A 23,379-nucleotide genomic window follows, 5' to 3' on the forward strand; every position below is an offset into this window, starting at 1 on the left:
TTTGAACTTTTATAATTTTTGAATCTTGATTTTTAATAAAATATACATGCACTGTCATGCAAGTTGGCACATTAACATCTTTAAAAGAATAATGTTTTAGTTAGCATTGACTAAATTTAACTTTAAAAAGAATAAGGATCAAATTGATAAAAGATGTAAAAATTAAGGGCTAATTTTATCGTTACTCCAAAAACAGGTCTAAATTTTGTTGAAGATAGGGGTATGTTAATAATTTCATATAGAGTACTTCCATATATTATTTATTGCATTAAAAATAGAGGAGTTAGGTTACCCTATCAACCCCCACCGCTTTACTGACAAAACTACCGAGAAGCTTCATCCCCCAACAATAGAAAGAGACAGACTGTGCTCCAAATCCTAAAAACCAAAGCGAAAATTTAGAAAGAAAACCACTCCCATGTTTTAACTTCAACGCTTTAACAACACCAATTACTTAAACAAAGCAAAACCCAATTATTTTTTCTCCTTTTCTTCCCATTTCTAGTCATCAATTTTTCTTTTAAGCCACTCTTCTTTTGAGTTCATATAAACTTCAACTCAATCCCCCCAAGAAAACCCAGAAAAAAAAGATCACAACTTCGTTCATTAAAGAGTCAAAAAGGAAGGGACTTTTTGGTTTTTGAAGGAGAAATGGCAAGTGGGGATCTTGAAAGAGGAGGAGGAAGTAATGTGAAGAACAGGGGGAATAGCTATAACCAATCATCTTCTTCTTCATACTATGTGGAAAATAATGAAAAACAATGGACTTCATGGCTTGTTCCAATGTTTGTAGTGGCTAATGTTGCTGTTTTTGTTGTGGTGATGTATGTTAATAACTGTCCTAGGAACAATCAGGGATTTGAAGGTGGTTGTGTGGCTAGGTTCCTTGGCAGGCTTTCTTTTGAACCTTTGAAAGAAAATCCTCTCTTTGGTCCTTCTTCTAATACGTATGTACCATGTTCCCCCTATCTTTAAATTTCACTTCTTTTTGCTGTCTCTGGTTTTCTGAGATTTTGTTCAGTTTTTTTTTTTTTTAATGTGATGGGAAATTGGGTTGGAATTGAAGTTGAGGGTCCTTTTGCAGCTTTCAATTCTAAAGAAGGGGAAAAAAATTGCTTGCAAGTTTTAGATATGGACTGTTGGTATCTTTTAGAAGTTGTTCATGTAGGAAGTTATTATTTGATGATTCAACTGCAGTTCCCAATTGATCTTCTATAGGATTATCCTTGGATCATGCTAAAGGATATATCAATCTGTGATTTATTTTGATTCTATTGGAAATTTGTGTCTGATTTGATTGATTTATTATTAGATTTGCTCTTCCTTGTTCATTTAGCAGCAATAGGAATTCTCAATATGAAATGTCATGGTTTGCTTTGTCTATAGTAGGGGTGTAAAGGTGCTTGCAAACTACTTGAAGAAAGACTCGAACTCGGTCGAGCTATCAATTGAGTCAAATTTGAGCTTTGTTAAAAAATGGCATGTCTGGAAATCATGGACTGGGTAATGAAGTTAGTTGCTTTGTTAATTTAAGGATTAATGGTTTTATAGGAACTTAAGTTAGTTGCTTTGTTAATTTGGGTAATGAACTTTGTCTGGAAATCAAGGACTGGTTAATGAAGTTAGTTGATTTGTAGCTTTATTTTTGTTTTTGTATGGTCTAATGCAAATCCTAATATTTCTGATAGTAACTGGGTAGAAGTTCGGTTTTGGCTATTGTCATTCGGTATGTAAATGAAGTCGAACATGTTATATCCTTATGGCTTAGCAACCCTTTTTTTAATTATGCCATGTCGTCGTTGATAATCGCGAGTTGTGTAATTTTATGTTGTTCTTTCTCCTTCTTCAGATTGGAAAAATTGGGAGCCTTAAACTGGGACAAGGTAGTGCATGGCAATCAAGCGTGGAGGCTTATCACTTGCATCTGGCTGCACGCTGGTGTTATTCATCTGCTTGCAAACATGTTGAGCTTGATCTTCATTGGAATTCGCCTTGAGCAACAATTTGGATTCAGTATGTTATCTGTTCCCTTTTGCAATTGTATAATATTTCTAGAATATGTAACATTTATAAGCGTTTTGTCAGTCTTTGGTTGGTTTTTTAATTGACATATGTTCTTTATCCTGGCAGTACGTGTTGGGCTTATCTATCTATTGTCCGGTTTTGGTGGTAGCGTACTATCGTCTCTTTTCATTCAACGTAGCATTTCTGTTGGTGCCTCTGGTGCTTTATTTGGCCTTCTTGGAGCAATGTTGTCGGAGCTGCTGACTAATTGGACTATCTATACAAATAAGGTAATATTAGTTGCCTCGGGTTCCTATCTACTTAGAAATGCAATGAAGGGAAACCAGGGTTATAGGTGATTGCTTTTTTCATGTGGCTTGAAAAGTAATAGAGGATATTGATTTTTTACCTTAATTTGTAGGCTGCAGCTCTGATCACACTCATGGTCATCATTGTCATTAACTTAGCAGTGGGGATTCTTCCTCACGTCGACAACTTTGCGCATATTGGAGGTTTCTTAACCGGTTTTCTCCTCGGGTTCGTTTTGCTGCTTCGTCCCCAATTCGGGTGGGTGGGACGTAAACATCTTCCTGCCGGTGCTCGTGTAACATCTAAGCATAAGGCATACCAATACCTATTTTTGGTGATCGCTATGGTTTTACTCATTGTTGGGTAAGTTCTCTCAACCCTACATTATTAGTTTAGCAGCTCGTGTTTATAATTCTGGTCCCGTTTGTTTAATCTCCTCTGTTTTCCTTTTTCGAATGATGACAGTTTCACAGTGGGGTTGGTAATGCTGTTTAGAGGAGAGAATGGACATGACCATTGCAGCTGGTGCCATTACCTGAGCTGTGTTCCTACATCAAAATGGCACTGTGGGAACTAAGCAGACCTTTATTACATATCGTTCACTGATTCTTTTCTGGTTTCCTTTACATTTTTTACATTTGTTAATTTCTTGGTGTTGTTACGTGCCTATGTGTATATATATACATACATACGTACATGGTTAGTTTTTAGACTTCGAGTTATTTTATACACTGTTGTTATGTGATTTGACATTTTATACACAGCTTGGTCTAAATATATATTATAAGCGATTTTACTTGAAGAAAATACAAGAATATCTTTCAGTTTTTCCCTATAGTTTTAGCTAAAGGTTTTGGCTTTGCATTTTTGTCTGTGCTGAGATCAATATTTACTTTCTCTGTTGTCGTATCTATAATCTGTCTCTTTGCACATTAAAGGATGAAAGTTTAATTATTAGAGACAATATCTCTAGTTTCCGCATTAAATCGTTCAATCGGCCGATAGTATGTGATAAAGAGGAGCGGTTCTTATCTTGCAAAGAAGCAGCACAACAAGCCACCTTATCCATAACCTCACTCAGATCCGATCATCTCCAACTCTCCTGAATCACCCTCATAAAACCCTCAAGCGAGAGCCATTTGTATTCACACGCCATAATGGAGCCATCGTTGAACCATGCAGTTTTATTGGACTATGATCAGAATAAGAACAAGCTAAATTAAACAAACTATGAAAAGGAAATAAAGCCGCCCGCCCTTGATTAGAAAGCTCTGTCAAGGCGTTCCCGAACAAAAGCAGCAGACCCCCGACCTCTTTCCTAAGTAAATAGAAACCTAGTTAATGGAATTTCAACAAGCTCACAATCCAAAATGCAGTCCTTGAACCCCTCAAGCCAAGCAGTCGGGTAATCACCTACACCCCTTTTGTCATTAAGAGAAAGGAGATTGTTAAAATCACCAATGCATACCCAAGGTAACTCTGAAGTACTTGCTAGAGAACAAAGAAGAGCAAAACTAGCAGCTTTACGCGTAGACTCGGGAGAACCGTAGAATCCCGTGAGACGCTATTTACCCAACAACTCATCAGCCACAGTTGCAGCAATGTAATTTCTATAACTGATTGTTGAGATATTGGTTGTAACACTCCTTACTTGGGCTAACCCGAGCAACGAGTGTCACACTTGGACACTAAGAGCATTAAACTTGAACATCATCAAAATTCAATTCATTTTTAACCAAATTAAGCTCATTTGGAGTGGTCCGAGTCATTTTCAAGCTATTTTCAAAATTTGGTTGCAATTGGAACACATTCGGAACTTCTTTAGAGCAAAACAGGCCAAACTAGGTGATCTGTACTAGTTGTCCCGATACAACCATGACTTGTACCGATACAAGTGCCTTGAAATTGTTCATTGGGGCATTCTGTCTACTTGTATTCATACAAGCCTGACTTGTTGAGAAATAAGTGTGCAAGGGCCCCCAAAACATGTCCGAAACACCTAAAATCAAGCCAAAACCATTACCAATCATTCCCCAATATTTCTAAACATTATAAAACATAAAACGCCATCAAATCAACATATATTCCAAATAAAGCTCAACCAAGGTCACAGAGCTAACAAAATATTCAAGATATGATGAGATGAGTTAAGATGATAACTTCACTCTAAAGCTTTAAGTCGAGCCTTTACCTACGCATTGAAAAAATAATGCATTAAGCTTGTAAAAATTTAGTAAATAGTCAAGAATTAAGCTTTGCCTTTGCAAGTAATCAATATTAAACATATAAATACCTTGTTTATGATATATTAAAATGGAATTAAGTAGACATTAAGCATTAAGATTCTCAAAACTATTTATTATATGTTACTCATCAATTCACTAATAAATTTCACTTACCGTTTCATTTTAGCCCAAATATAGATTTAATAGGACATAAGGATATGTGGATAGAACACTGAATCACTAGAACAAATGTGCGTACACTGCTATTGCACCAAAGTGCAAAGTCACTGAAATGCATCGAAGTGTCATTATCATTCGCACTGAAGTGCGGTATTGCTGAATTGCATCAAAATGCCACTATTGCTGGCACACATAAGATTTCTTAATGACATGCCATCTATATCCTACTTCAAATATTGTCTACATCAAGATTTAATATGTTAAAATCATCACATTCACTAAACAATTAATAACAATGCAAGCTTTATACTTTTTACAATTTAGTCATTAATCTCATGAAATTCAATAATCATCAAAATTTCACTTGGCATATAATTTAATATAATTAAAAATTCATTTAACCTTTCTATTATAATATTTTATTTCAGTCCTCTAATTTTTATACACATTGCAATTTAGTCCTTACATCAAGAAACATAATCTATTCACTTTGTTATTTAAATTAAACTTATATCAACTTTTAACTTTAGATCAATTTCATAACAATTATTAACATGTTATTTTATATATTAATCTCATAAATATTTACATGACAAATTTAACAAAATTTTTACTTAGGTTTTATTAGGTAAAGGTAAAACTTTTGAGGTACTTACAACCAAATGCTTGGATGAGCTTTCTTCTTCTTCTTTCACTCTTTAGCTATTTCCCCCCTTTGTCAACACATTGAAGTTCACCTTTCTTCTCTCTCTCTTAATCAACATAACACATATGCACAAAATTTAATATTAAAATAATGATAAACTGTAACCGTCTGAAAGTTAGTGGTGTCGAAAACGGTGATTTCAGAACCCCATTTCTGATGTCTGGGCCCATAAATATTATTATTTAATATTTACAAGTCTAATTTAGAGGTATATTGAGTTTTGGTCCCTTAATTTTATTGAATTGATGGCTAGTTAAGTTATAAGGACTAAATTGAAAAGTGAAAAAATTAATCGCTATAAATTTTTAATTGGCCAAAGGTTTAAAAGATTTATATAGTAAATAAATTAAGGTTTTAAATGGAAAATAGGCCATTTTTTAAGTGTAGTGGACGATTGGTGGATGTATTTTTAAGCTCCAAAGGTTCGACCATAAGCATGATAAGGGATTCAAAGTAAATTTTATATTTTTGAGATCGTAGAAGCTCGATTTAGCTAACTTTTGTTTTATTATTCAAAACTGTTAAATTTTTCAAATGTTACCATTGTTGAATTTGAAGCTTTTGGTACTAAATTGTTAGATTTTAAGCTTAGATATGAAAAATGACTAGTTTGTAAAGTGAAATTTGTTAGTTTTGAACATAGAAACTAAAGTGTGAATAATTCGAAACTAGCATGGAATTTCTATAAAGATAGATATTAGAGGATTGTAGAAGGATGAAATTGAGATTAGTTTCATAATCGAAGTTCAAGTTTGAAAGATTATGACAAATTCGGTTTTAGGGACTAAATTGAATAAAATCTAAAAATTTTGAGAACTTCTAAAAATAAAATTTTATAATGTCATATGCATATAACTAAATGTTATAAGGTATTTGGAATTGATAAATTGAAATAAATTTTTAGATAGATCGTGAATTAAATCAACCGGGGATAACCAAGGAAAAAGAAAAATTGTAGTTTAGCCCTCACGTGTGTGTTGTTTTTGACAGGTAAGTTCATATGGAACTTACTATATTAGTTCTTGTTATTGTTTTTAATATTTTATTTTACTTTTTATTTGAGTTGATGTGAATTTAATGATTTTTGGGATTGTATTGACTAAATTGTATGGCGTATGTGGCAATTAAGGGCATATATGATGTATCGAGTGGATACGAAATGTTTTTAAGATGAGATGATATGTACATCATGACACTACAATGATTTCAAGGGGTAGAATACCATATTAATGCCCGTGTGAACATAGTAAACAATTGGCATGCCAATAGGGTAATTTTACGCGCTTGTACGAGTTTTGCACTTTGGTGCTCTCTATTTAGCACTTCGAAGCTGTTTGCTTAGCATCTGGTGCTCTCTGCTTGACACTTCAGTGCTCTCTGTTTAGCACTACAATGCTCTTTGGTGTGGTGTATTTACCCGTGTATCCAAATTTATTTACTAGCGTTCATTGGGCTAATTGGTAAAATGGAAAACGAGAATAAAAAAAATGGAATCATATGATAAATATATATGGATGGTTAAATGTTGAAAGGATACTAAAAATAGTAATTGGATTGTTAATTTCATATGAATATCATTGACTTGAAATGTTAAATGTTTATATTGTCATATAATATGTTTTATGAGGGACTCACTTTGTTAAATGTATTACCATGTATAGGCCTGTTATCAAGTTGAGTAATTTATTACATTTATGTGTAAAATTGAGGTAAGTTGTTATTCATTACTTATGAACTTACTAAGTATTCGAAATACTTACTCTGTTGTTGTTGTTTTTTTTTTTTTTTTTGTAATTGTTAGCTTGTGGGATGTGTCAATCGGATTAACTCGAAGATCACACTATCCAACCTTTGATTTGGTAGCTTTTGATAGTTTTATGTCCAGTTATGTGACATGCATATAGGGCTAATATATGTTATTTTGAATGGTAGTCTTGGTTTGAATCTTGATGAATGTTGAATTTTGAATTGGTAATGCTTATATGATAATGTGAATACGATGGTAGATTGTTAAATGATATAAGTATTACTTGTATGGAAAATTTGGCAGTTATATGACATGAATTATTTGATGGTGCATTGGTATGAATTGAATATCAAAATGACATAGTATGTAATGACCCAAAATTCACAAGCATCGGAAAAAAAAGTATATTATCGGGTCTCCGTCTTAGTAAATTGAGTTCGAAAATAATTATTAGAAATATTTACTAGACTAGTTGTGTGTTTAATTAGGTATTAATTGGGTGAATTTAGTTTAATTAAGAGAAATTAAGAAAAGGACTAAAGTGATCTAGGGTAAAAGTTGAATTATAGATTAATAAAAATAAAAAGGATTAAAATGGCAATTAAGCTATTAATAAGAAATGGGATTTGTAAAAGTGATAAAATCTTAGATTTTTATGTTTTATATATATTATTCTATTATATAATATAATATATTATATTGTATTATATTATATAAATTAAATAGATGACAAATGTATGGTAAAGATTAAGACAAGTGTAATAGTAATAATTACATAGGTACACTTGTAATAAAAATAAATATATGCTTAAATAATAAGTAAAAGATTTTTATTTTTATTAATATTATTAGTTATAATAAAAGAAATAAAGTAAAGTAAGTAAAATAAAAAGACAAAGAAACAAAAGAAGAACATAATAGAAACAGAGAAAGCGACGAAAAACAGGGGAAGAAAAAAGGAAAGAAAAAGAAAAGGGGAAATTGAGATTTTAAAGCTTCAAGTTAATTGGTAAGCTAAATTTAGCCCTTTTCTCTTCATTTTGATGTTTTAGAAGCTTTAAAACAAAGTTTTGTTGAAATTAAGTGGAGGTTATGGAAGTTCATAGGTTTTTGAACATGATTCATTTTGAACTAGTTGTTAAATTAGGGGTTTAGTTGATAGAATTTCTAGTTAGAATAGATAAAAAGATTGATTTGTAAACTAAGTTGTAAGTTTTACATAGTTGGGATTAAGTTATAAAAAGCCTTAAATTAGGGTTTATATTGAATAAATGAGGGAATTGAGGGTTTATTTGATAGAGTTTCTAGTTAGAGTTGATAAAAGGATTAAATTGTGAACTAAACTATAAGTTTTGAATTTTAGGAATTAAATTGAGGAAATTTGAAATTTGTGAAAAAAATGCTGAAAAATTAGTAGATAAATTTGAGTTTAGAAGAAATTTGAGTAGAAATAGAGTGTGAATTAAGTTAGAAAAAAAAATAAGTAAGCTTAGTTAAAATTAAATTGGGAATAAGTAGGAATTGAATAAAATTTAATTATTATTATTATTATTATTATTATTATTATTATTAATGATTGTAATTATTAGTGAAAATAATTATTATTTTCGTAGCTAACAAGGAAAACGAGGCATCGGCATCCAAAGGAAAAGAAAAGATCGTTGAGGAGTAAACGCGTATTCCGGGTTTGTATTACTATAACTTAATCTATTTAATAAATGCTATATTGAAATTGTATTCATGAGGCATTTAAAGTAAGGTAAGTGATAACATTTGAAATTAAGTAAGAATATGTGTAAATATTGAAATATATGTGAATTGAAATAATAGATGTTTTGAATTATTTGAGTATTTGAGATTGCTGTGGAAATGAATTCGAAATTGGAAAAGTAAAATAATACCCTATTAACTTATCGGACTAGATTGGATACAAATGGCATGGTGTGTTATGGAGGATTTAAATAATTCCGGGTGTGTTTAGGTTGGATAATCTGGTGTGTTTGGGTGGAATCCGCGTATCTGTCAGAGTCCGATCTTTGTTAATAGGGTAAATAATTGAAATAAAAATTTGAAAATGAAATTGTTGATTTGTCACTATAGAAAAATACGAGAAAGAATGTATGAGTTAAATTATGAATTGAATTAGAATGAATATATATATATATATATATTTAAAAGTTATGGAATGAGATATGAATATGTATATTTGGTTTTTAAGTGATTTATAAAGATTATGGTCAATATTTGAAAATTTATTATTATTAAATAGTTTAATTTATAGTAATACCACTGAGTATAAAAATACTCAGCGTACGGTTGTTTCCGTGCGCAGGTTGTAGAAGTCAAGTATTGAGCCAATATCCAAAACCAGACCCGACTTCAGCAAATTTTGGTGATGTATATTTTCTTTTAGAATGTGGCATGTACATAGGATGTGTATAAACGTTATTATGTTATGAATATAATAGCTAAAAATGTTAGTATTATAAATCTAAGAATTTTAATGAAAGAAATTTATCCATTCCAAATTAATTAGTACATTGATAAATTTAAATTGATATTGAATTAATTGAGTTTGATTAGAATGCATTTAGAATAGAAAATAAGAATGTGAAATGAATTGGTTGAATTGGCTGAATTGGTTATGTTTGTAAAAATTTATAGTTTTATTTGCAGGAGGTTTAGTGTAAAAGTAAGTAGAAATGCTGCCGAAATTTTTATAAAAAAAAGTCAATTTGTAATTTTTATATGAATTTATGATTTTATCTTAATATGTTTGATATTTATTTAAGAATTATTGTAAATTATCAGATATGTCCGGTAATGCCTCGTAACCCTATTCCGGTGATGGTTTGGGGTTAGGGGGTGTTACATAGTATTATATGTTATTGCGAATGAATGAAAGAATGATAGGTAGGTTATACTTATATTAAGATGTTTGAGGTATTTTGGTGCCAAATTAAGACAAGTTATTTAGAATGATTTTGGTATATGTTAAATGATGGATTGGTGTGTATGTTTGGAATGGTCTTAATGTAGGTTACTAAAGTGCTTCAATGCACCAAATGCTTATGTTTTTGGTTTGGGCATGAAAGGGGACCAAAATGGGAGTTTTTGACACTTTGGCTCCAAGGTATCGATACCCTAGATGAAGGTATCGGTACTTGGCACTTTTCAAATAGCTTTTCAACAAAAAAAATGCCAAAACAGAACTGATATTGGACTAAAGTATTGATACCCCACATTAGGGTACCGATACTTTACAAGTGTATTGATACATTTATACTTTGACTAGTTTTTACAAAATAAACAAAATCGTAAAACAATATCGATACTAGAACTTGGTATCAGTACTCATTAAAAAGTATCAGTACAATAAGTCAAGTATAATTACTTGTGGTTTAAAGATGAATTTTTCAAACATCGAAGCTAATTTTGGTATCAATACCTTTCAGGGGTATAGATACTTGTTTCAAAGTTTCAAAATTTTACACTTTGGCCCTATTTCATGTTCGAATTAGCAATCAAGTCCTCGTAAGCTTGATTGAATCTTGAAAAGTCTAATTTTCTTACTATGACTGTAATTGTGAAATGTTTGTATGTTTAAATGAATTATTTTTGATATTTTCGTCTGTAGTTGCTTCGGTAACAAATGTAACATTCTGTAACTTAAACTCGGTGATCGAGTTGAGCGAGGGGTGTTACATCAATAGATTAATGATGAAACTTTATCATCCTTACCTTGTACTATTACACAAAACCCTAACTTCGCAATTCTCTCTCCTCCAATATGAGCATTAGTTGTTTTTACAAGAAACTAAACTTACTATGAAGTTGCTCTATTGATTTTACTAAAAATCTATGGGAATATTTGAAATTTTCAAGCTTGGTTTGGTTAAAAATGGTGGAAAGGACCAAGTTGGAAAGAAAAGTTTCATTTCCTTTCATGAAATGATGGTAAGGAAGAAGAAAGAGTTTTCTACACTTTTCCATCAAAATATCTTATTAATTTAATAAATAAACCATTAAAATATTATATCAAAATCTATTTATCATCATTTTAATCCAATGGTGGAGATTTATTCTCAATTTTCAATTTAATCCAAGGTGGAGATTTTGTCTACATAGGTAAGATTTTCCCATAATTATCTAATTAAGGAAATACCATTTTACCCCTTGAAAATATCTACAATTTTGACCTTGAGTTACTATATACCTTTGGTAAAATTACACTTCTAGTCTTTCTTATTTTTCCCTCCAATTCAATTTAATCATTTATACTTTTGATTTTCACGCTTCTTCTCTAACACTTTTCATACTCTTACGATTTAGTCTATATCCCACATTAATTTCTCTCCATACACAAGTCTTTTTAATTCTCTCCGGTATTCAACTACTTTCTCAACTAACACAAATAATTCCTATTTTATTTCTTTTGAAAATCCTAACACGTGCAATCTCGAAATAACACTATTCCCATCTCAAGGGGTGTTAGGTTAGGGATATTACATTAGTCTCTTTATCCCATAGGAGAGCAAGTCCATTGATTCAGCCTAGGCGGTCAGCACACAAACAAGAATCAAAATGTAAACTAACGGAACTCTTTTCCAACTTATTAGATGAAACAAATGTCTTAGACAAAAAATAAGACATTAGGCTTGTGAGCAGAAATGAGGTCCTTAAGGACCAGGACTGATCGGGCATTGCCCATACCCTAACAATTCCAAGCGATGCAAATCATTGTTCTCGACAGGCTCCAAGTTTGAAGTCTATCGATATAGAAAAAGACGAAACAAATTGATTCTCTAACTGAAAAGCTAACCCATTACCGTTTTTCGACTTATGCACAACCTTATCATCAAACACCCTAGGTCTCTTTTTCACAGCTTCAACATTGATGGATAGATTATTGATTGATAGGATTAAGAGAAAAATAAACATATTATATAAATTTATATAATGGATTAGTAACACCACATTTTACTTTTTTTTATTCCACAAGCAACCTTGAAAAATTGACACGTGTCTTTTTTTTTAATATTTACTATACCCCTATAAGACATTTGCCAACCGCCTAACCCTATTTGTAGAATCTAAAAACTCCACTAACTGTGTACCAAATAATTTCCCTTATATAATTAGTCATGTATTTTATATTTATATGATTATTCTCTTTTAATATTAAATATGTACTTATCATTATCATTTGTTGATCTTTGGTTAAATAGAAGTAATTAATAATAAATATTATATAATTTAATTAAAATTAGTATATAAAGTTGGAAAATTATTTCATATACCTCAACTCGCTTGTGAAGTTTAAAAACTCCATAAACGATATATCAAATAATTATTTTAAATAGTTTATAACCAACATTATGTAATTCAATAGGTCAAGATGTATGGAAATTATTTATAGTAATTTTTTTCAAATAATTAAAAATAAAATAATAAAATAATATACAAATTAAAACTAAAATATATCACATAAAATTGAAATACTATTATTATTGTGTAAAATTGTTTTAAAATAATACATAATTATATTTATACTCAAAATGTGTGAGTGCTTTTGGAAAGCTATAAGATACTTGTACTTAAGTGTAATTGTTGAACAATTAAAATTTTGTTTAAAATAAATAAACAAATTTTATTAAATAAACCACAAATAAAATAATAAATATATATGTTTCTTATTTAGATTTAAAATAATAAAGCTTGTTTTCTTTTAATTAAATCATCAAGTTAGTGATATGCCATAAATTGATCTGTCAAATTAGACATTGTTTATCTCTTAATGAACTTGTTTTCAAGTGTTTTTAGTGTATTTTTAGTACTTTTACGTAATTTTAATTTTTACAAGTAGATTTACGAAATCGCCTTTTTTTTTCCTCATTTTTCGATCCAAAATAACCAATTGTACCATTGAAGAACTTAATGGTTGATTGAATGTTGTAAGAAAGCAGTTAACTATCAAACACAACGAGTTATGCGCAATTTAGCTTGTTGGACATTTTTTAATGATGTAGACTAAAAAATTAATGATTGGGAAATCTTTGGATAACCTCCTCAATAACTTTAGAATTTAGTATAAATACACACAAGTACTCCATAATATGAGAGTCTCTTTTTCATCTTGGTTCTAGACTCTTTCATACCCTTTCTCTACTGGCATATATAGGGGAATCTAGAAATCTTTTTAGTGAGGATTAGAATTGAATTATAAATTTTAAGAGGTCAAAATATAATTTTATTAATTTGATTATTTTTATTTCAACATTTTGAAAGGATAACTCATTTTATAGAGCTTACAAATATTCAAATATATCTTACCTTTTTACTAAGTATATCTTTGTTAGAACATTTTCAAATATTTATAGTATTCCAATAACTATAAATGAATGGGTGTAATTAATCAAAAGTTATATTATTTGATTTTTGAAAAGAATTATAACTATTTAAATAATATTATTTGAATAGTTATAATATTAAATGAATAATTATGTGTTTATTTTAAAGACATTATTATTCAGAAAGACACCTGTTGATGAAAGATGTCTCTATGAAGAGACATGAAAATTCCTATAAATAGGAATGTGATTTCATTTGGAAAACACACCAACAAATTATAATATTCTTTCTCTCCATCCTTCATTTTCTAATATTATTAGATTATTTTATAAAGTATTACTACATAAATCCTTTATAGAAATTGAGTTTCTTGTCATACGTTGCTCAGTGTGTAGTGGGCTATTCTCGTCAATGCAAAACGCAAATAGTCATTGGCTTCATTGTATCATCGAGGTTAATTTGCTTGGAACTTATTTGCACACTGAAAATAGGTGGGGGCGAATATAACCTTAAAGATAGTGACTTGATATACCCCTTGGAGCCTTGTCCTATTTCTTCTTTTTCTATTCGAGTTTCGTTCATGTGTTTGAGATTTTCTTCACCGGAGATTTGTACTAGCAGTTTTAAGGTTATATAATTCATGATGACTACCACAACACATGAAAGTGGAACACTAAGGGAGTTGGCTTCCAACTTTGTCAAACTTGATCGATTTGATGGTGGCAATTTTCGACGATGCTAGAAAAAGATGCACTTCTTATTATCAGCTTTGAAGATTTCTTATGTTTTGGATACTCTAAGACTTGAAGAGAATGATAATGAATCTGTTGCTGCAACCCGAGAAAGAAAAAATGGGACAATGCTGATTACATGTGCATGAGCCACATATTGAATGGTTTATCTGATGGTTTGTTCGACACCTACCAAAACGAGGTCACCGCTAAAGAATTATGAGACAAATTGGAGACAAGATACATGACTAAAGATGTTACAAGTAAGAAATTTCTTGTCAGTCATTTCAATAATTATCAAATGGTTGATGGTCGTTCTGTTATGGAACAATTCCGTGATATTGAAAAGATGTTGAATCAATTCAAGCAATATGATATGAAAATGGATGAAATGATTGTTGTATTCTCCATAATAGACAAACTTCTTCCATCTTGGAAAGACTTTAAAAGAAGTCTAAAACATAAGAAAGAGGAAATATCTCTTGAGGCTTTGGCAAATCATCTTCGTATTGAAGAAGAATATCGAAAACAAGATCTGAACCTAAATTTTGAAAATGCCAAAGTGCATGTTACGGAGGAAGTACAAACTACTAAAACATTCAAGAGAAAGTTCAAACAGACTGATAAAGCACCTAAGTTCAAAAAAAAGGGGCTCATGCTATCATTGTGGAAAGTCGGGACATTTCAAGAATGAATGTCGATTTTTAAAGAATAAATCATCTTCTAAGGCTGATAATAACGAAAAGTTCATTGCAATGATATCTGAAATTAATATGGCACAAGATGATAATACATGGTGGATTGATACCGGAGCAACCAAACATGTGTGCAAAGATAAAAGCATGTTCACAAAGTTCACACAATGTGAAAATGACAATGTCTTGTACATGGGAAATTCTTCCATCGTAGCAATCAAAGGCAAAGGGTCTGTTGAACTACAATTCACTTCTGGAAAGGTTTTAACCTTAAATAATGTATATTATGTACCAGAAGTTAAGAAGAATTTAGTGTCTGGGAGTCTGTTGAATAAGTTTGGTTTCAAACTTGTTTTTGAGGCATATAAGTTTATTTTGTCTAAGGGAGGAATTTTTGTGGGGAAAGGGTATATGTATGAGAGTATGTTCAAACTCAATATCATTAATAAGAATAAAAATACTATTTATGCTTATATGGTTGAATCTTTTTGTTTGTAGCATTATAGATTAGGTCATTTGAATTATAGAAAATTGAATGACATGTATGAGTTAGATTTAATTCCTATTTTTAATAATAATATTGAAAATGCAATACATGTATGTTGACTAAAATTACAAGAAACCCTTTCCCTAAGGTTAAAAGGAAAACAAAATTGCTTGATTTGATACATAGTGATTTATGTGACATGCATAATACTCTTACATTAGGTGGAAAGAAATATTTTGTTACTTCTATTAATGATTGTTCTAGATATTGTTATGTATATTTATTGCATTCAAAAGATGAAGCGTTTGATAAATTTAAAGTTTATAAATATGAAGTTGAACTTCATGTGAATCATTTATCAAGTGCTTAAGATTGGATAGAGGTGGAGAATATTATAATCCAAGTTATTTTGAATCCATTGAAATTATCCATTAAGTTTCAACCCCTTACACACCATAACAAAATGGTGTAGCTAAAAAGAAAAATAGAGTCTTGATGAAATGGTAAATTCAATATTATCATATTCAGGTCTTGGACAAGGTTTTTGGGGAGAAACTGTTCTAACAACTTGTCATATATTGAATAGAGTTCCTAATAAGGAAACTAAAATAACCCCCTATGAACAATGGAAGAAAAGGCAACCAAACCTTAATTATTTGAAGGTTTGGGGTTGTAGAGCTATTGTCAAAATTTTAACACCTAAACGTAAAAAGTTAGGTGAAAGAGGAATTGAATGCATATTTATAGGTTATGCACATAATAGCAAGGCATATAGGTTCATGGTAATTGAACCAAATGATTCAATTTCAATTAATACTGTTATTGAATCAAGAGATGCTATTTTTGATGAAAATAGATTTAATTTTATATCAAGACAATTACAACCACAACAATTGATTCATTCTTCAAATGAGAATGAGATTTCATTGGAAAAAATTGATAATAATGATGAATCTTGTCAAGAATTAAGAAGTTAGATGATTAAAAAGGTCAAAGATTTTGGACCAAATTTCATTATGTTTCTTGTAGAAGGAAAATGTGAAAGTCTTGTTGTTATAATATGAAATCTTATCCTATTGCATTTGAAGAGGCAATGAAATCTCAAGACTCTGCTTTTTGGAAAGAAGCAATAAATGATGAGATGGATTCAATAATGGGAAATCAAACTTAGATCTTAGTTGATCTTTCACCAGGTTCCAAACCAATAGGTTGTAAATGGATCTTCAAAAAGAAAATGAAGGTTCATGACACCATTGATAAATTTAAAGCAAGGTTGGTAACCAAATGTTTTACACAAAAACAATGTATTGATTACTTTGATACCTATTCTCCAGTAGCACGAATTGCTACAATTAGACTCTTAATATCACTTACCTCTATATATAATTTGGTTGTTCACCAAATGGATGTTAAAACTGCATTTTTAAATGGTGAATTGGAAGAGGAAGTGTACATGGAGCAACCAGAAGGATTTGTTGTTCCAGGACAAGAGCATAAGGTATGTAAGCTTGTTAAATCTTTATATGAACTTAAACAAGAACCAAAACAATGGCACCTAAAGTTTGACAAGATTGTTTTAGCTAATGGCTATAAAATAAATGAATCTGATAAGTGCATATATAGAAAATTTGAAAAATGGAAAATGTGTCATAATTTGCTTATATGTAGATGACATGCTCATTTTTGGCACGAATTAGGAACAAATAGAAAACACAAGGAAATTCTTGTCAAACAACTTTGCTATGCAGGATATGGGTGTAGCAGATGTTATTCTTGGGATTAGAATAACTCGAGATGGAAGCACTATAGCTTTATCACAATCACGTTACATTGAAAATGTGTTTAAAAAGTTTGATCTTTTCAACTGTATACCAGCATCTACACCCATGGATCCTTAAATAAAATTAGTATCTAATGCTGGTAGGAAAATTGATCAATTGAAATATACAAGTCTAATTGGTTGTCTTATGTACATAATGACTTGTACAAGACCAGATATTGCATATGCTGTTGGAAAATTGAGTAGGTACACAAGTAATCCAAGTAGTTTGCATTGGCAAGCTTTGAATAAAGTCCTTAGGTACTTAAAGAAAACTATTAACTATGGATTGTGTTATAATAGATATCTTCTAGTTTTAGAAGGGTATTCGGATGCTAGTTGGATTAGAAGTTTGGAAGATCATGCATCTACTAGTGGATGGATCTTCAATCTTGGTGGATGAGCCATTTCTTGGGGTTCCAAGAAACAAACATGTATTATTGATTCCACCATGGCAGCGGAATTTATTGCATTAGCCGTTGCATCTAAAGAAGCAAAATGGTTAAGAAATTTGCTTTATGATGTACCTTTATGGCCTAAGCCAATTTTACCTATTTCTATCCGTTGTGATAGTGAGGTTACTCTAGCAAAGGCATATAGCCAAGTATATAATGGAAAGTCTAGACACATTGGATTAAGACATAGTTATGTCCGACAATTAATCTTTGATGGAGTGATCACTATTATGTGAGGTCAAGTGAAAATTTGGCGGATCCTTTGACAAAAAGTCTTACTAGAGATGCAGTAAAAAAGGACCTCAAAAGGGATGAGACTCAAGCTCATTAATTAGAGTCACCTATGTTGGAAACTCGACTCAACGCTTGATATAACGTCAAGTCTTCCATTCAATAAGACAAAGTACATCATTAGTATGTGACTGTTAGCACTATAAATAAATCCATCCTAAGATTAAAGTGCTAGGTATCCGTAATAATAAGGGAATGATGAATAATGTACTTTTAATGGACCCATAACATAAATATGTTACAGTGTTATAATTACGGGAACACTCTTGATGGGATCTATCTATGTGAGTGGAAGTGTGGCCGCTTCTAGGAGCTCAAGGGCTTAGCTATGATTCCACTCATGAAAAGAGGACATAGACACATGACCATAATAGTGCCCCTAGATACTATGCATTGACAGGTGTTGAAATCATTATGTGAGATGTGTTCGGTCAATCAAATGGAATAGTTGGTTCAAAGCTTAGTCTACCATGCAGTTTCGATTAACTTTAACATGCTTTCGCTAAGTGAAGGTTCAATCGTAAGATACCTTCATTTATGCAAATTGATTTCCAATAATATCAAAATCCAAAATATTTTGAAAATGGGGGGAGATTGTTGGAACATTGTCAAATATTTATAGTGTTCCAATAACTATAAATGAATGGGTGTAATTAATCAAAAGTTATATTATTTGATTTTTTGAAAAAGAATTATAACTATTTAAATAATATTATTTGAATAGTTATAATATTAAATGAATAATTATGTGTTTATTTTTAAGATATTATTATTCAGAAAGACACCTATTGATGAAAGATGTCTATATGAAGAGATGAAAATTCCTATAAATAGGAACGTGATTTCATTTGGAAAACACACCAAAAAATTCTAATATTCTTTCTTTCATTCCTTCATTTTCTAATATTATTAGATTATGTTATAAAGTATTACTGCAGAAATCCTTTATAGAAATTGAGTTTTTTGTCATATATTGCTCAGTGTGTAGTGGGCTATTCTCGTCAGTGCAAAACGCAAATAGTCATCGGCTTCATTGTATCCTCGAGGTTAATTTGCTTGGAATTTATTTGCACACCGAAAATAGGTGAAGGCAAATATAACCTTAAAGATAGTGACTTGATACACGCTTTGGAGCCTTGTCCTATTTCTTCTTTTTCTGTTCGAGTTTCGTTCGTGTGTTCGAGATTTTTTTCACTGGAAATTTGTACTAACAATCTTTTGGTCTGATCCATAAACATTTACCTAATATATGTAAATCAATGTTTTTGGAACTGGATCGGTGGTTAAATTAGTTAAACTATCAATTCTCAAATTGATCAGTTAAAATAGAATGAATTATTAAAAAATACATAAAAAAAGTTTAAATATTATAAAATCCTGTTCAAAATATTCGTACTGATTTACGAATCAATTTATTTTTCATTATGTATAGGTTGATTTTCGATCTAATTCAGAAATAATTATAAACAACCTACATATTAATATTTATATTATTAAACTATATTTAATAATATTACTAATTGTAATATAATTGAATTGATTTTTAATCTCGAATACAAAGATGAAACATATAAAAAAAATAAGAATCACATTTCACCATTTTCATCCTTCTCTGTTTCTCAGTCTCCAGCCAAAAGGAGTATGTCAAAAAGAGGCAGGTATGATCTGGACTCCATCCCCCAAGACCCACCATACCTGCAACCAGGTGCCCTGGTTGAGATTCAACCCCCCGAATTCGGTTACGAGAGTCCGTGGCACACCGCCACTATCGTCCAGCGCGCTACTCCAATATCCTCCAACAGGTTCGTGGTCCGATTCACCCATCTTTTCCAGGACCAAAAAACCGGGAATAGACCCTTAAGGATGATCAGCCTCGGCGATATACGCCCTCATCCCCCTCCACAGCGTCCAAGAAAGTTCGAGAATGGTGACCACGCGGACGCTTATCACAACAACAGCTGGTGGGACGGGGAGATTGTTCAAGAGTTGATGAATGGCAACTATCTTTTTAGGTTTACAAGTGATTATCAGTGGCCAAAGTACGTAGAGTTTGAAGTGAATCAATTGAGGCTTCATAGAACCTGGTTTCATGGGCATTGGATACCGCCATTGGAGGCATCTGAGATAGCTGTGGACGTATATAAACTCTATTTGCCTATTTCTTGTCTTTGATTCTTTTCATCTATCTTTTGTGTATGAGCTTTCTTGGATCTTGAGTATATGCAGTTCTTGTTCCTTTGGGGGTTTTTTCCTCTAATATATGCTTGGTTCTTGGCATATAGGAAGTACAAAGGGAAGAAGAGCCAACAAAGAAAACGCTGGAGATGGAAGAGTATAATGAGAGAGCACTTGTTGAGGTGGCCAATGATGAAGATGGTCCTAACCGTGCTTGGTATGCTGCAATCATTGTTACACCAGTGGGGAATAAAAGGTACCTCATTCAGTATACGACCATGAGAACCGACGATAACAGTGGTTTCTTTGGGAAAGTTATGGATACCTTGCACATTAGGCCTCGTCCACCTGATATTGAGGTGCCTGATCAATTTGTAATGCTTGATCAAGTTGATGCTTTCTACAAAGGTGGGTGGTGGAAAGGTGTGATAATTAAGGTCCTTTCTGATGATTCTAAATATCATGTCTATTTGGCTACACATGAAGAAATGGAATTTAAACACTCGGAATTAAGGCTACACCAAGATTGGATTGATGGAAAATGGACTAAACCTTCCCCAGGTCTGCATCTCTAAACCCTTTTGTGTATATATATATATCAGTAGGTATGTGTTCTTCAATGAAGTTCATGTATGAGTTTTTTAACTGGTTTCTGGTTCATCATTTTTTGCTGCAGTGATATGAAGCATGTGCATGATCATAAACATAGTCAAGCTTGGAGCGTTTCTAAATATGGCATCTTTTCTCTCTCTCTCTCTTTTTTTCAGATACAATCTTTCTCTGTTTTAACTTTGAAAGAATTCAGTAACTCTTGTTTTTCTGGTTTTTCTGTACTTCATATTATATCATTGTTGCCTGCTTAAAATTGATTTTGATGTCCTTGTATTGTTGTTGAATTACGGTTAAAAGCATTTTAGCTTTCATAGTTTAGTTCCGACTATAGTTGCTATTATTTTATTTCCATCAAATTAATAATTTTCAATGTTTACCCTTAACCTTATTTACAAAATAGGATGGTAAACGTAACACCCCATATTCGACTCGAACATTAGGTCAAAGCATCGAGATGTTACATTCTTTACTACACTATTTACTTATCAAATATTTTTTTATAAATTTTTATAACTTTTCAATTTAGTCCCTTTTTGTCATAAAAGTTCATTATTCACTAATTAATCATATTAAATTAGTTTTCTTTCTTCTTACACATTAACCACATAATTTATCTCAATATCTTGTTTGAATATCAAATTTCTATGTATTTCATTTCTATTATTTCATCTACATATTTTCTCAAGTTTAACAATTTAGTCATTGTCATCATAAAATTTCATATTTTCCACAATTTCACTTTTACAATACTTTATGCATATTTCATTCTCTCATAACACATTCATTAAGCTTTAATCATAATTACCATATTCACATATTAAATTGTTTCACACTTAAACTTTTGCATAATTTTCAATTTAGTCCCTATTACTATGTAATTTATTTTTCACCATATAAGCACTTTAATCAAATAGTTCATTATAATATCTTATTTCACATGACAAATTTTCATGCATATCACTTCTCTTATTTTAATTATAAATTTCACAAATTTTACAATTTACCTTAATATCATGAAGATTCATTATTTACTATAATTTCACCTTAACATCACTTTGTAATCAATTCACTACTTCTTTTAAATAAGTCTCAAATGTATGTTTATTTCATTGAAAAACTTTTATAAAATATTTTCAGGAAAATATTTTACGCAGATTCATTCAAACACCGTAAAATATTAGCTTTTCCGAAAAGTAAATCGTTTCTAGAAATCATTTTCCGTAATCCATTTTCAATGAAACAAACGGAGCCTTATATTAATTATAAAAATTTGATTGTATTAGTTGTTAGGATTTGGTATCCTAAGTGTAGTATATTTATCATTCCACACTAGTAATTTTTGAATCAAATGGTTTAAAAAAAATTCATTACTCATTAATATCATTTGTATTTGCCCTTAACGATTCTTGCATGCAAAACAAAACATAAGCAAATATTAACTTTTTGATTATCTAATGTTTAATTAATATTAAGTTGCATTATATGATTGGATCATAATGCGATAAGACAACTTATATTAGTATATAATCTAAACAGTCCGTAGTTTAATCGAAATTGAGCAAATTGATTGAAAAACTATTATGATGTCTATGAAGTCCAATTGGAGAGATACATTGTCTTAGGTATCGAAGCAAATGACTCTTATAAGATCGAGACATAGATGTGATTGTCTACACTAACAGTACATTGTCTTGGTGAAAACGCTGCCAATGAAGATTTATCTGTGGAAAGGTTGATCCCCAAAAAGGTTCGATTTAGAGATAAAGATGAGACTACGGATAGCAATAAGTTGATCGATCCATCCACTGAACAACCAATCTCATGGAGAGATAATCTTGTAGGGCATCTTTCGAAGACTGATTTTAATGGCTTATAGGGGTGAGCAAAATCCGATTTGATTCAAAAACCTTGATAAAAATTCAAATTTTGAATTAAATAATTTGAGTCATTTGAGTTAATTAAGTTATTCGGATAAACTCGAATAAAAAATTAAGTTTTTCAGCTTAACTCGAATATGAATTACACAATTCGAGTTATTCGAAGATCTGAATAAGAAAAGGCAAATTACGTCATTTTGATAAATGTTTACTCATTAAGTTAAAAGGCAAAACCATTATATTGTTTATGTAGTTAAATAATTTTGTACTTTGTCTATTAGTTAAATAATCAGTCCATATAAACGCAACATTGAGTATAAATAATAGGATTCGTTAACTCAACTCGAAATTTTTTGACTCGATTCGATTCGATTAAAAAAATTTCGGATTGGGTTTGGTTGCTAAAATAGGATTCGTCAACTCGACTAACTCAAATTTTTTTTACTCGATTCGACTCGAATCGATCGAATACTCACCCCTAATGGCTTATAATGGTGATTTCAATGCTATTTTGTCACCGTTGAACAACATGCAATTCGTTTTGAGTTATTTCTAGCTAGTAGAGTGATTGATTGGACATATATAATTAATGTTTAAATATTTTACAATTAAGTGTCGGCTCTTCACCTATTAAATACAACATTATTTAATCATTAAGTCATTCCACTATAATACCATGACTGAACTCTCCTTATTATATATCATTTTGTCCAAT

At 30.9% G+C, this 23,379-nt stretch overlaps 2 protein-coding genes and 1 long non-coding RNA gene across 3 annotated transcripts; all 3 read left to right on the forward strand.

The window, feature by feature from the left end:
* Window positions 1–292: 292 nt before the first annotated feature.
* On the forward strand, window positions 293–3,148 carry LOC105789144 (RHOMBOID-like protein 2). Its single transcript, XM_012616393.2, has 5 exons — window positions 293–947; window positions 1,850–2,013; window positions 2,131–2,294; window positions 2,426–2,676; window positions 2,779–3,148. The coding sequence occupies exons 1-5, from the start codon at window positions 652–654 to the stop codon at window positions 2,888–2,890; spliced, it is 987 nt and encodes a 328-aa protein (XP_012471847.1). The 5' UTR covers window positions 293–651; the 3' UTR covers window positions 2,891–3,148.
* A 4,951-nt stretch (window positions 3,149–8,099) lies between these two features.
* LOC105789904 (uncharacterized) lies at window positions 8,100–9,609 on the forward strand. Its single transcript, XR_001132370.2, has 3 exons — window positions 8,100–8,180; window positions 8,785–8,856; window positions 9,504–9,609. It is a non-coding gene; the product is annotated as an uncharacterized LOC105789904 (long non-coding RNA).
* Window positions 9,610–19,641: 10,032 nt separating this feature from the next.
* On the forward strand, window positions 19,642–22,663 carry LOC105789728 (protein AGENET DOMAIN (AGD)-CONTAINING P1). The gene is made up of 3 exons (XM_052623174.1): window positions 19,642–20,136; window positions 20,283–20,736; window positions 22,470–22,663. The coding sequence occupies exons 1-3, from the start codon at window positions 19,642–19,644 to the stop codon at window positions 22,661–22,663; spliced, it is 1,143 nt and encodes a 380-aa protein (XP_052479134.1).
* Window positions 22,664–23,379: the final 716 nt, after the last annotated feature.

This window comes from Gossypium raimondii, chromosome 2 (assembly GCF_025698545.1).
Source record: "Gossypium raimondii isolate GPD5lz chromosome 2, ASM2569854v1, whole genome shotgun sequence".
Lineage (NCBI taxonomy): Eukaryota > Viridiplantae > Streptophyta > Magnoliopsida > Malvales > Malvaceae > Gossypium > Gossypium raimondii.

What these genes read in the sequence shown, in the direction of transcription:
- LOC105789144 (XM_012616393.2), top strand. Translation starts at nt 652, where the DNA reads ATGGCAAGTGGGGATCTTGAAAGAGGAGGAGGAAGTAATGTGAAGAAC. An exon ending in TGAGCAACAATTTGGATTCA is followed by an intron (nt 2,014 to 2,130) that starts GTATGTTATCTG and finishes TTATCCTGGCAG; the next exon opens with TACGTGTTGGGCTTATCTAT. An exon ending in ATGGTTTTACTCATTGTTGG is followed by an intron (nt 2,677 to 2,778) that starts GTAAGTTCTCTC and finishes GAATGATGACAG; the next exon opens with TTTCACAGTGGGGTTGGTAA.
- LOC105789728 (XM_052623174.1), top strand. Translation starts at nt 19,642, where the DNA reads ATGTCAAAAAGAGGCAGGTATGATCTGGACTCCATCCCCCAAGACCCA. An exon ending in CATCTGAGATAGCTGTGGAC is followed by an intron (nt 20,137 to 20,282) that starts GTATATAAACTC and finishes CTTGGCATATAG; the next exon opens with GAAGTACAAAGGGAAGAAGA. An exon ending in ATGGACTAAACCTTCCCCAG is followed by an intron (nt 20,737 to 22,469) that starts GTCTGCATCTCT and finishes CTACACTAACAG; the next exon opens with TACATTGTCTTGGTGAAAAC.